Below are 14,264 nucleotides of genomic sequence, written 5' to 3'. Positions count from 1 at the left end.
GTGCATAGCCTATATTATTTATGAGCCTGTCCATTAAAGCTATGGAAGATTCAAGCTTAAAGAATTTCGTTATGAAAAATGTATTTTCCACGGGTCAAAGCCCGGTTTTCATTGTGGTCAAATGGCAGCCTTGGGGCCTTCTCATTATGTTTTACCTATATACCGTTATGCTATTATTACTTACTTGTTAACTTGGTTGCAGACCCGTAGACACAGTTGTGACTTGAGCAAAATATTTTGGTCAGAGCAGGAATCAAATCCAAGACTTTTGAATTATAATCATAAAAACTAAAGCTACTCATGTAGTAGCCTATAACGGAGACAAAATCGTTGGTCCAAATTTGGGACTAAATGTGCAATAGGGCAATTCCTTAGTGCTGGAATGCCTCTAAGGAATCGCATCTTAAAGATGGTATTATTGAAATAGAGAGTCTGATGCATGAGTAATAACAAGCTTTTTTGGGCCTTCCAACTGCCCTGTGCCCAATGAGTCATCATTAGTGGTAAGGTTCCTATAGTTAACCCAGGTTGGTCTATGGTATGTTCCTCAATATACTCAGATAAAGTCACAACTCATTAACCTGATAACTCGTTTAATAGTATTATTGATCTTTAGCAGTTTTTCGGTCAATTGCACGGACATTTCATTGAATTTAACGGCTGTAAAATGTCGACGTCCAATGAAGCCAAATAACGTGTATTTGACAAAAACGTCATTCTACGGTGGTTAGGTAGATTTGATTATTGTACAATTGATCTTTGGAGTAGATTTCACTTTCATAATAAATTAATTCTATAGTTGTACAGATATTCACTTTTATCATGAATAATATCTATTTATTTATTTGTAGATTCAATCATATAAATATGATCGGAAACGAACAACAAGCTTGGCCAATAACTATTCTTTTCACAAATTTAGATAATAGATAACGTGTCCAAAAAATAAAAAGTGTTATCAATAGGTACTATAGTCTGTACAAAATTACTTTTGACTGAGGGACATGCGCAGCAGAGAAAGGTAAGGTATACAGTGGCGCGATGTTGCCGTTCTGGACCGGCTAGCGTTCTATAATTTCTAGTGACTTCATGTGCTCATGCTACACATGCAAAGTTTTCTGTCTAAAAGCTCTCAGTCGACTGAGTCTAATCGACAAATTGGGAACTTTGCTTCTATCTATGACTCTATTCATCTCTGTAATAAATTGGCTTATCTCCCTCAATTTCTCTGCGCCGCATATTCCTCCAAGTCAAAAGTAATTTTGTATGGACTATAGTACTACCGGTACTCTTTACTTTTTGGAGTAGAGAACTTAATTAGGTATTTCATTTAGGCTACTTTTTAAGATTATATCTCTCACTATAGACCTAATATTAATTTGGCTAAACACAGTAATCTTCATTATAGCTTGAGTCTTCAAATTTTCAGATGAAGAGGTAACTTATCTATGTCTTCCAAGATGTATACTTCAACATAACATGTGAACGATTGTCTAACTCAAAGAATAATTCATTTGTAATGAATTTGTGCCATCTTTGTTATAGAAAAATAAAAATGGTATAACGGAACTCACTAGAAATCTTCACCATCTTCCCAGGGTAAAGGAATCACCCAGCAAAGTGACATCCCCGTTAAATACTCACTAACAATAAAAGCCAATAATTGTGAGAAAGAAAACCTCAAATTTCTTCTTTAATATATTTATTTATAAAATCATTCGTAATTTCTGGGTAGAATCACGCAATGAAAAACATTTCCTACCATACTATAAAAAATGAACAGCGATAAAGATTTGAGAATTAGTATATAAATAATACTAGTAAATAATTTTGTTGATAAGTTGGTTTTCATCAACTGATAATGAAAACTCTATACAGTACTGATGTATTTTTTCTGGAATTCTTTCATGAAACTGATGAGTGCCTTGGCTTCAGAAATTGTGTGTGCATTGTAGAAGGAAGCTCTTAGTCCACCCACCAACCTGGAAACAATTCATAATTTCTATTTATTCAAATATTTACTCATGGAAATTTTCTATTCACTCACTTTAATATGCAAGCCTGGTTGCACAAAGGACTTTTAAATAATAATCGTGATTGAATGCCATTAGAACCAATCAGTGAAGGCTTCATTTCGAAAAAGCCTTCTCTGATAGGTTCTCGTGACATTTAATAATCATGGTTAAAAATTAACAGGCTCTTGTGCAACTGGGCCATAGTATTTCAATTTTCTTTCTTAGTCATAGAAATTGTAAGTATCTTCAAATTACAAAAAGAAAGAACTTCATTTTACTGAGTCTGAATACATTTAATACCCCTCCTGGGGAGCACAACACCTGGTTGTGGTGGAGGGGCTTGCGTACTCCAGTGACCCGGAGAGCTATGCCGGCGGTAGTGTAACTACCGGTAGGGCCACCCAAGCCGGACAGGTTAAAGGGTAGGAGTCAGACGAACAAGTGCTCCGAGGAGGCGTCGTTGGGCTAATCCCCCACACGTCAGATTAAAACGGATTCAAAGTAATATAAATAGCCTCGGAACTGGACTGGATAATTGGACTAACAAAAGGAAACGCAATTTTATTAGATTTGGAACATGGAATGTGAAAACACTGAATGGGAAGGAGGTTGAGGTCGTGGAAGAAATGAAAAAATACAAAATGGCAGTGCTCGGGATGAGCGAGGTGAAGAGGAAAGGACAGGGAAGTCAGGTGGAAGACCACGGGTGACATGGGAGGCAACTGTTTCACGGATAGCAGCAGAAAGAGGCAAGACCGTGAATCAGTTGAAGAGAATGGCTACGGACAGAGAGCAGTGGAGAAGATGGATCCGAGGCGACCACCCAACGCTTTGAAAACGGCACATTGGGATAGATAAAGAAGAAGAAGAAGAATACATTTAATAGTGTATAGATACATCCAGAAATATGTTATGCAACAGGACCAAGAAGAAGTCTCCAAGATTCTTTTCAAGGAAATTTGAAAATGATAAATTATATAACTATGAATAACTAGGGCTAATTTTAGTAATATTTATTTATTTACATTTTATAATACACAAATCAAATATTTGATCAGAAGAGACCCAACAGGCCTAATAATATAAAGATATGGATGAAATGGAATTAGTATCCTGTTTTAGAAAACACCTTCTACTTCTATTTTAGGAAACAATTGACTTTTTAAATTATAAAACCATTGAAAATTAATTAATTTTATAGACTTTTATAAATAGAATAATTCACGTTCAATGGTTTTATGAATAAAAAAACATTGTTTTTTTAAAGGAGTAAAAGGTGTTTTCTAAATAGAGGGTACCATTTTCATTTTATTTCTATTAATTATTTCACTTTTGCACAAATAACCATGAGTACAATACACGTCATAGAAACCTGATTGCTTACCCAATTCATAGACGCACATTCATGGAAAAAACTCCCTTTTATGCTGGAATGAGATGTTACAATAAACTACCAGCAGCCATTAGAGACATAAATTCGGTAATTCTTTTTAAAAGCAATCAGAAAATTTCTAATTGAAAAAACCTTGTACTCCATTTCACAATTTTAATCAAGTAGAATAGATATATAAACATTATAAACAATATTATTCTGTATACATTAAGGCATTCTATGTATAATCATGCATTTTTTATTATATTTTCACTTGACAATATACTGTATAGTAATTATATAATAATTTAGATTTAGTAATATTGACATGTCACCAGTCATATGAGTGAAACTCAAAAACTTGATGTAATGTGACAATTAATGAATAAATAAATAAAATAGATTTATCACTTTCTGGAGTCCATCTGATGATCGACCACCTCAGCTTTATATAATCAAATTTTATTTTCAACTTTACAGTATATTGATTTTTTGATCTGAACTAAAAATGTTACAACAACTGTAATTATAGTTTTTCTGAAATTGTTCTAATTACCTGTGACCAGCGAGTTGAATCATACCCTGAGCCTTGGACTCTTCAACAAATTTCTTTTCAAGGTCAACGTTGCCGTTGGCGATTCGGAAAGGGATGTTGGTGCGGGAACGAAAGCCCTCTTTCACTGTGCACGAGTAGAAGCCATTTGATTGGTTGATGGCTTCATACAGTAGAGAGCTTTTCATCCTCGATAGATCTTCCATACCGTTCACACCTCCGTTTGATTTTATCCACTCAAACACTCGGCCCATAACAAATATCCTGTGAAAAAATCATGGTTTCTTGGTAAAAACAAAATAGCTATCACAAATATCCTGTGAAAATTAATGGTTTTTTGGTAAAGACAAAATGATCGACACCCTGCATGAGAAATGTTTGAACTGAGAAACCTCATATTAAATTTCACCTTCTAAATTTGCCCAGTTTCCTGTAAAAAACTCGAGTATTTCCAATTCAATTACATAAGTAAGATTCAATAAACATGTTATAATTGGGAGTCATTTTATTGAAATCTAACAAAGTAGAGCGGTGGATGAGGTAGAAGGTATCAGAGAATGTAGCTGAGTGTTGTAACGTAATTCATGCATCTGAATGTCTCCGTGCTCCCTTATACCCTACCTTCGGTGCGCCTACATGTTTTGACACATTTAAATACATGCATTACTCTCAGCTACATTTGCCGCTCCACTATACGTTTTGGCCCTTCAAGACTGAAATTGAACTGAAGTAACTTACAAAGGAAATATTTATGAATTTGTTGATAGTCATTTAAATCACAGACAAAATACTATAATATGTGAAAGAATAGTAGGTACTGAAATTATTAGAAACCAATAAAAATTCACAAGAAACTAAATGCTGCTCTATCTCTAAAATGAAAGAAAATTTACTAATCTGTAATGAGAGACCTACATGGGTAACAAGAAAGTAAGGTCTTCTATTTTTTTCATAGAAAATGACATTTATTTACCAAGTATAATACATCGTTTGAAAGACCAGGATCTTGGCTATTTTTCAACATAATCGCCATTTTTCCAACACCTTCTGCATCCGCGTTATGTACTTTTCTAAGCCGGCATCATACCACTTTCCGTTCGCTTTGCGCCAGGTGTTTACCTCTTTTTGAACCTCCGCGTCCGACGCAAACTTCTTCCCTCCGAGATGTTTTTTAGGGCGGGGAACAAGTGATAGTCACTTAGGGCCAGGTCGGGACTGTAGGCAGGGTGATCAATGATTTCCCAGCCAAATTTCCTGATTAGGTCCAGGGTCGCCTTGGCTGTGTGCGGGCGCGCGTTGTCGTGGTGAAATTTCAGTCACTCCATTGGACAGCATTCCCGGGCGTTTGTTCTTAATGGCACGGCGAAGCTTTTTAATATCCCACAGTACCTTTCTGCATTGATGGTGGTTCCCTGTGGCATGAAATCGACCAACAATACACCGTGGCGATCCAAAAACACAGTCGCCATCACCTTGCCGGCCGACAGTGTTGTTTTGATTTTTTTCGGTTTTGGACTCCTTTGTCTCGGGGGTGCAGTGATGAGCCCATGTTTCATCCCACGTAACAAAGCCTTCTAAAAATTCTTCTCCTTCCTGTTCAAAACGCCGCAAAACTTTGTCCGCACAATCCACGCGCCGTGTCTTGTGTTCTTAAGTCAGCTGTCTCGGCACCCACCGGGTAGAAACCTTGTGGTAATGCAACCGTTCCGTAAGAATTTCACTAATTGATTCTCTGCTGCACACTCCTCCAAGCTTTCCTTCCAAGTCCTTAACAGTTGCACGGCGATCTCTGAGAATTTCTGCCTCCACTGTCTGAACAATCGCATCCGAAAGCGGCGGCCGGCCACTTCTCTCTTCATCGTGAACGTTAGTGCGCCCGGACTTAAACTCGCGGCACCACTTACGCACGTTTTTAATGTTCATACAATTTTCCCCATAAACTGCAACCAATTCACAATGGATTTCAACAGGTGTCGCCTTTTTCGCCCTAAAGAAACGTATCACAGAACGCAATTCGCATTTGGACGCTGACGCGAGGGGTACTTCCATTGTAGATAGCTGTTCCGCCAAGACTGAGCGGTAGGCGTATACGCGCCCAGCAACTGGGTTGTAGTGGGGGAGCCAGAGAACACGGCGGTGTTACCAGATTTCGCTTAGCGCGGAATTCCGTGTGAAGTTACAAAGTTGGAGACCTTACTTTTCTTGTTACCGCTCGTATTTCTAGATATAGTAAAGACATGGAGTTGTTGAATGTACTTCACTCGTCATGTGATTTTCTTGGTGTATGGAAAATAATTTCCATAAATTAATAAATACACAACTTAATGGATAGAGACTCAATTATTGAGATTTCATAATTTCATTAATATTAGGGAAAGCACGTGAGCAAATTCACTGTTATTATTCTATCAGGATCAGGATATAAAAGATTATTTAATATTATATTATACAATTAGGTACTTTACTTACGAGAAGGTTGGGCAAGTGTTGTGTAGAGAATTATCTTTGTCCATAACAGCGAGATCGAGTATGAGAGGACAGATAGGCATGGCCTTCCCTAAAAGGTCTCTACGAGCTATCACCAGAGTCACTCCTGGTGGGCCAATGTTCTTCTGTGCACCAGCAAATATGATGGCAAACTGAAACAGAATCATATAATATTCATTCACATGTAAAAATTAAAAATCAAAGTACTTTTTTTGACTTTATTTCATTACTTACGACATGATTCGATATATTAATGCTATTTTTAAGTCATGAGTACCTACTTTGATTTTTAATTTTTACATAAATACCTTACCAAAATACTGAATTCATATCACATGTATAAAATCATATATAAATGTATGTATTCCATTATTTATTTATTCATCACATTGTGTACAAATACTTAACATGAGGAAAGGCACAACAGGCTCATGCCCAAAACTGTCCCATTTCCAATTTATACTATATAGGTACTGTCCAAATCAAAATGTTGGTTATGTCACTTTCACTTTTCAAAATACAATTTACGCTCTTCAATACTGAGATAAATAAATTGAATACATTATTTGAATGGTAGTTATGATTGTGTATATAAAATACAATATCGGGGCACCGAGCTTCGCTCGTTATTTTATCACCATTATCATTATTTATTTATTATCATTGAATCCATGACAAATGTCACTACTCACTAGAAATAATTTATTATTAAATCTAGAAGTTTAATTTACAATATGAAATTGAACTCTCTTGAAAATTTATTGAGCTGGTAGATGGCAAAAATTGAGACATGCAGTATTTTATAAGTTATAAGCCCGGTTGCACAAAGCCGGTTAAATTTTAACCGTGATTAATTTCACAAGAACCAATCAGAAAAGGCCTGCTTTTTGATAAGTTCTCTGATTGGTTCTCGAGGAATTAATCACGGTTAAAATTTAACCGGCTTTTGTGCAACCGAACCTTAGCATCATTGATTCTTAAAATTATTTTTACTAGCGTTTAAATAAGATGAACATATTATTTTTTAATTTGTTAGGATTACTGTTCAGTTAATCGCAACGAATCTGAATGAGAAGATAAATTCAGAATAGAAGTCGTTCAGATTGAACTCTGCATACCTTTCTAATGTCGAAATTCCTGGTTAGAATGTTTGATGACATATCGGCTACTAATGGAACCCCATTTGTTTCTGGTATAAATGGGAATTCAATACCTGGAATAATGGAACAATTATTTAGTTTTATCATACTTATTAATATTAATTACTGAACAGTTTGAATTAACAATTTTAAAATTTAATTTCATAGAACACTATCTATCATTTGCTAGAGACGGAAGAGATGCTAGAATATGCTAGAGTAATATAATGTGCAAAATAATGTCTAAATGACTTGTAGCTTTTATTAATTAACTCAAATTTACTGAATTCACGGTACGTAAAATCTATAGATGTTCTTGATCTAACTTATTCTGAATTTGCAAGTGATTGTATTATTCAAGTGAATGTTAGGTACGTACTCATCGTGTATAGAAATGAAGAATCCTACATACCATACTGAATTAAACTGTCAAGCTTCTTGCGTGTTTCTTTCAGTTTTTCAAATTCAGCTGAAATTTTACTGAGAAAAATATAAATACTTACCATTCACGGTTTCGTTATCACAATAATAGACATAAGATGCGTTTGGATCCAATTTCCATGCTGATTTGTCTGGAACACCTTCATATTTGTCTGTTTTTGGAAGAACCATGTTCACTTTGCCATATTTGCTGGCTTCTTTTGCGGCTTTAGCCGACCATATTCCTAAAAAATACAAAATTTATCAATTATCTAACTCTGAAAAAGGCTTTTAACAATTGTGGGATTTTTGAAAGTTGAAAAAGAATATTTGGAATTTTTTACTGGATTAAACCAAATTTCGAACTCTTTCATGGCACTAGAGATTCGGCAGACTTTGATATATCTCTAATATAGTCCACATGAACATTATTAATAGTTTTGAAGTTTAAAGCAAAATTTGAATAAACAAACCTGTAACAAAGTAATCGGCTGTTCCTGTCCTTGGCATAAGGTTCATTGGAACGGATGCAAAGATTCCTGTAGCTCCTCCCTGCATAAACAATACTGCATATTCCTGTGGTACATTTCTAGGAGAAGAAGAAAATTCAAAGATAAGAATTGTAACTCATTTTTGATGGTGATATCTTACTGAATATGTTAAAATAGTATTCTGATTATACTCCTTCCAAATTTATTTATTGTCAAATATGGGCTTGTTATTTCAAGATATAAAATGCAGTAGTAGTATTTTTCTTCGTGTTAATACAACCTTTTCTTTTATCGGCCATTCATAATAATTATGTAGAAACCGTACCCGAATATTGAAATGAGCCTGGTTTTTATGTTCTCTTTAAACCTGCGCACAGGTTTGCTTTTGCAGACATTTTTGATGCGGTACTTTATTTTTATTACTAGTAATTATATTATGTCTCATTCTATTTATCATAAATTACCGGTATGCAATAATATTGTATTAGTAGACCTATATGAATATATATCTCATGAAAATGTCAAAATGATGTTTTCAGCTCATACATTAAAAAATTAAGATAATTTCAGAAAAACTCCTACAATGCCCCAATAGGCCTACTTTATTAATCACTAATGAAAAATCTTTGGAAAAATAATTCAACAGTATACTTCGCCACAGTTCACATAGAAATGGAATTAATTATTCGACGAATTCATCACATGAAGAAAATTCTCCAATCCAATCTTTGAATATCAATAATAATATTAATGTTGAGTTCAGTATTATCGAATAATAAAAATACATCAAAAACTAACTCAATTTTCAAACATTTCAATTTTTCACCCCTATCGAATAAGATGAAATCTTACTTCCTATACCTTACTATATAAGTGTCTTGAATTGTTCTACGCTACTGTACAGATTTTTCATAGTGTACAGTAGATTCATGTGATTTGAGTTGCACTTACAATAATTCACGGACGTTTTGCTGGGCTGTGTCATTGATGACCGCGTAATCTTTACTCCTGTGGCTCATCTCCATCACACTGATTCCAATTCCATTGTAGTTGAGTAGGTCCTTTTGTACTCCCGATAAAACCTGACAATCAGAAATACGGTAATTAGTTTCCCAACCAGTTAATATACCTTTGGGGTTTATTGTTTCTGAAGGATAATATAATTATTATAATTATTGTGTATGTTGTATGTTTTTCATGTTATGCAAACTTATGAGACAATAAAGAAGTTTAAGAATCAAAACAATTATTTTCTTCTATACCATAAACTCAGATTTACTCATTTTTTAATGCTGTTTATGGTAACATTCAATACAGGGATTTTAAACTTATGTAGGCCTATAACTTATATTTGTTAGAAACATTTTTTACTTTCAGATTTTTTGGATTAGCCTACCCTAAGTAATTCAAGAAATATAATATTGTTTCCAACAATACAAGCTATATACCAGTTTGAAATCCTTGTACAGAATATTATTTGAAGTAAAAACTACTCTAAAGTGAAGAAAACAAACCTCTTCCGCAATACTCTTTAATGTGAGTGTTATTTTTCACTTTCAATTATTTTTTTAATATCTTGTAATTTAGTTTGATTACTAATACACACGTTTGAATACGTACAGAGACTATCTGAAAGTGGTACGGTAACTAGCCTATATTATATTCACTTAAAAATGCTATCGTTTTAACAACACCCCAATATAATAAACAACATCATAGCAAGTGATTTTCAGAATAAGTACTGTTAATTAATACTATTTATAGAAACCTCTTTTCACATTGATTGGATGTAATTAGTTGACAGTTGATAACATCTTTGTTACTTTTTGTAAACTCAAGTTAGGGTCAGGTTTCAATATAAAGTGTTATTTTTTACTTGAAAGTATTATTCAATTGATTATCAATCAATAATGAATAAATGTATTATTGATTGATTAAGAATAATCATGAATCAAGTTATATAAATCAAATTATTTTAAACAAGCTCAAATTATTTCAAGTCAAGCTCAACCGCCAAACTTTCAGGAAGTGATCTTAGAATAATAATAAATAAAATACCTATTGATCCTTCAAATTTTCATAGATTTTTCTTTCAATTATAACGGGTTTATAGAATTTGATAACCAACACTTCAGAGCCCTAGATCTGAAGATCTAGATTATTTTCTCTTTGGTTAGACTTTTCTAGCATTAGAACAAAAGTTATCATTTAAAATCAGGTACCCACCTCTTCTGGAAGTTTTGATGGACCAGCCCCAAAGTTGATAACCATTTTGCTAGGATATTATCGTCGACCACTTCGATACTCACACTGCAACTGTTGTTTCTATACTGAAAACACACAAAATAACAATAATATAGTTATTTATCAACAGCACTTTTTTCTAGTCAATGACGCAAACGTCACGTAAATTTCATAATGAAATTTTATCCAAATTCACAAATAAACTACAATGAAAACACGTCTATTGTTTTTGTGATGGAACTGAAAAGTTTGAACAATTATAAATATGTTTTCATCCTATATTGGTACAGGGCACAGGCGACAACGAACACTAATTTGAAAACTTATTCAAATTTTTGAAAGTTTCAAATAAACAGTATACATATACTGAACGTAAACAGTTGGTTCGTTACTTGATGAAAACACAAATTTGAAATGTCAACCTCTTTTTAAAAACTGGTTGACAATTACAAATTTGTGTTTTCATTTTGGAAAAGTACCACAACATCACTCACAACACAACTGTAAAGCTCGTTACTTGTAGTGTTCTGCAATTTTACTACTTTAACTAACAATTTATAAAACTGTATGAAGAAGTTTATTATTTATACATCTCACTAGTTTTTCCAATCCTGTCAGTTGACAGTAGTGTTTAAAACTTTACTGACTTAATTTGGAAGATGTAGTCATGGAAAGAGAGAGAAACAGGGATCAGGTAATAACTGATAAGAAGGTCATCAACACTGATAACACCACCCTTTCAGCTCGATTTAATGTTCATCTCTAAGTTAGTGCGCAAGACTAACAACATTCTATCAACAGAATATTCGAAAATAACTTTAGAGATTTCACTTCATTAAAATAGCCTACACAAAATATTGGACTTTATAACAGGATAATATTATTATTATATCAAGTTTGAAGTGATTTAAACACGATACTTCATCCAATATCTTGATCCTAGAATATAATTCTAGATCTTAATATTATTTCTAAAACATTTGTGTCATACTTTTTATGTAAATGAGGTTTGTTTTCTTCGAGTTGTATTTTTTCATGTAATGTATTCTCAATAAATAATTTAAAGTAATTTATACTATAATAATTAAGATCTTCCTACGATACTCCAAATTGACTTTTAAAAAGGATCCTTTCTTACTAAATAAAATATTTTATGATACACTACACATTATTGAATCAATAATGAAGTGAAAAAATATATAAATATAAATTTCCTGCTGATATATGGATAAAAGTATAAGGTGTGTTCAATGGTAAATATTAATAATCATCATTTTCAGTTTTACGATTAATTTCTCATGACATTCAATCTTATTCTATATGGTCTCCCTTAAAACCTTTAATTGAGAAACAGTTAGTAAAATGTAGATTCTGTTTACTTTAGGCTATATGAATCGATATAGGCTATGATAATCTATTTTGATAGAATACTGGTCGAAAGTCAAAATATAATACCGTACTATTTCGTTTTTATCGATATTTACTTTTATTCCTAATTTTTTTCTGGCTCAACTTGAGTTTCCTGAAACAAAATTTTGGGTGAAATATTATAATATCCTATATGAAAGTTTATTAATTGAATTCAAGCTTTATTATGCACAAGTGTATATCTAGTTTTAAAATTAAATCTTGAAGTGCATACGTATATACTTTATACCTGGTATTAACATATTATCATATTGATCAAAAATTAAAGATTTATAAGACAACCAACAACAAAAATTAAACTTACAAGAGAGTGTTTTGAGACATTTAACTGTGTTTTGCTGATAATAACTTATTCTATAAACTATTTCATCTACCATTTACGTATACTAATAAAAACCACGTGAAAATTATATTTATCACTCACCTGTTGATATTAATGCCGTTAAATCCTCTAGAATAAACAATAGAACGATACAACCCACACTTTAGTCTATCTGTTCTAACACCAATTTCAATTACAGAATCTAAAGATTAGTTCATCAGTCCACATTCTTGAGTCTCTGAGAGCATCGCCTTCATTAGAATTTTATGAGTTTTGACAAAAATAATAACTACCTATTTAAGAGACCACTACTATATCTTGATGAGTCACAAGAAATCAGTTTGAAGCAGGATCGTCAGAGACTTAGTTCGTGAATATACATTGTTATAACATAAATAAAATAAGAAATGAAATTTATTGATTCCTTTTCACAAAAACATAGCAAATTACAATTTAAAAATGTTGGAACTAAGTTGACCACTCTAACCAGTATTCGTGGTCAATCTACAGGAACAATAAAATAATCATCATTACTAAAAAAATACATAAATGGTTATAACTTGATTTAAAATTATAAAAAATAAAATCAATTGATTTTTGAGTCTAGCATTTATTAAAAATCTCTTGCAGATTTTTAAAAATCTCAGTACTCTTTTAAATTATTTAATCACAACATGTTACGGACATCAATGCCATTTTCAAATGAAAAATAATAACTAATTAAGAGACCACAACTATATCTTGAAGAGTCACAAGAAATCAGTTTGAAGCAAGATCGTCAGAGACTTAGTTCGTGAATATACATTGTTATAACATAAATAAAATAAGAAATGAAATGAAAAAAGCAAATGAAAATGGTATTAATGTCTGAAACATGTTGTGACAAAATAATTTGAAAGGGTACTGAGATTTATATTTTATTTATATTAAAAGTAGCCCTAAAGGAAAAATACAATAAATTGTTATAACACTATATATTTATATAATAAAACTTTCAAGAAGATACACCTCAAATGTATAGATGATATTGAAACATGGAAAATACTCCTATTTTTTATTTCTAATACATTATTGTAGTGTTTTAGATTTAATGAATAAATTAGGCTATTAATTTTCAGTTGAAATCTTGTCTCAAAATTTCCAAACAATAATTATTAGATAAGTAATAAGTTAATTGTTTCAAGTTTCAAGTTTTATTGTTTCAGTGAAATATTATAATAATATCCTGTATGAAAGTTTATTAACTTAATTCAAGCTTTATTATGCACAAGTGTACGTCTGGTTTTAAAATGAAATCTTGAAGTGCATACGTATATACTTTATACCTGGTATTAACATATTATGTATTATGTAATAACTTACCGTGATTATTCCCCAGAAAAATATTTGCAAGATCCAGTTGGATGGACCCGGCTAGCTTTGGTCAAGCACCGTGCTAAAAAGAGAGAAGTTTTTGTCAGTTACAATGTAGCAGCTAAATTCTTTATCTTTTTTCATAATCATGGCCAATAATGCCCTTATCAGTGTCCATTTTATGAGCAGTACATTGCAGATTGACGTAGTACTGTAAAAAAGTCTATTATATAAATACATTACATAACTATTGGTGATATATATATAATGGAATAAATATCGATAATAATAACTATCGATAAATTTGGCAGTGACTTTTCAGGAATTTAAATGATCGCGCAGTAAACTTTATTAATTTTTATTATTGCTGCCTAAATAAATAGAGGATATGCGTTGTTCTTCGTAGTTTAATATAAATTTTTTTGTATCAAAATATTTTC

The 14,264-nt window shown here is 32.4% G+C and overlaps 1 protein-coding gene across 3 annotated transcripts; it reads right to left on the bottom strand.

The window, feature by feature from the left end:
- Positions 1 to 1,685: 1,685 nt before the first annotated feature.
- On the bottom strand, positions 1,686 to 14,024 carry LOC111063659 (probable phosphoserine aminotransferase). 3 transcript variants are annotated; one of them, XM_022351345.2, is made up of 9 exons: positions 13,834 to 14,024; positions 10,704 to 10,807; positions 9,429 to 9,559; positions 8,460 to 8,575; positions 8,070 to 8,231; positions 7,546 to 7,640; positions 6,410 to 6,579; positions 3,944 to 4,204; positions 1,686 to 1,982 (listed from the first exon to the last, which is right to left on the bottom strand). In XM_022351345.2, the coding sequence occupies exons 2-9, from the start codon at positions 10,746 to 10,748 to the stop codon at positions 1,871 to 1,873; spliced, it is 1,092 nt and encodes a 363-aa protein (XP_022207037.2). In that variant the 5' UTR covers positions 10,749 to 10,807; positions 13,834 to 14,024; the 3' UTR covers positions 1,686 to 1,870. The 3 variants fall into 3 exon arrangements, with proteins under 3 accessions (XP_022207037.2, XP_022207043.2, XP_039290084.1); XM_022351351.2 differs by having other exon boundaries at positions 10,704 to 10,802; positions 13,834 to 13,941; XM_039434150.1 differs by lacking the exon at positions 13,834 to 14,024 and adding an exon at positions 11,216 to 11,428.
- Between the last annotated feature and the right edge of the window lie 240 nt (positions 14,025 to 14,264).

The sequence above is a fragment of the Nilaparvata lugens genome, chromosome 8 (assembly GCF_014356525.2).
Source record: "Nilaparvata lugens isolate BPH chromosome 8, ASM1435652v1, whole genome shotgun sequence".
In the NCBI taxonomy this organism is placed as follows: domain Eukaryota; kingdom Metazoa; phylum Arthropoda; class Insecta; order Hemiptera; family Delphacidae; genus Nilaparvata; species Nilaparvata lugens.
This window is presented reverse-complemented; position numbering and strand designations above follow the sequence as displayed.

Bases quoted from the DNA above. Each gene is read 5' to 3' on its own strand.
- LOC111063659 (XM_022351345.2), bottom strand. From the start codon at position 10,748: ATGGTTATCAACTTTGGGGCTGGTCCATCAAAACTTCCAGAAGAG. The intron at 8,232-8,459 runs GTTTGTTTATTC...TGTATTTTTTAG, and splicing joins AGCCGATTACTTTGTTACAG to GAATATGGTCGGCTAAAGCC. The intron at 1,983-3,943 runs GTAATTAGAACA...AATTGTTTCCAG, and splicing joins ATTCAACTCGCTGGTCACAG to GTTGGTGGGTGGACTAAGAG.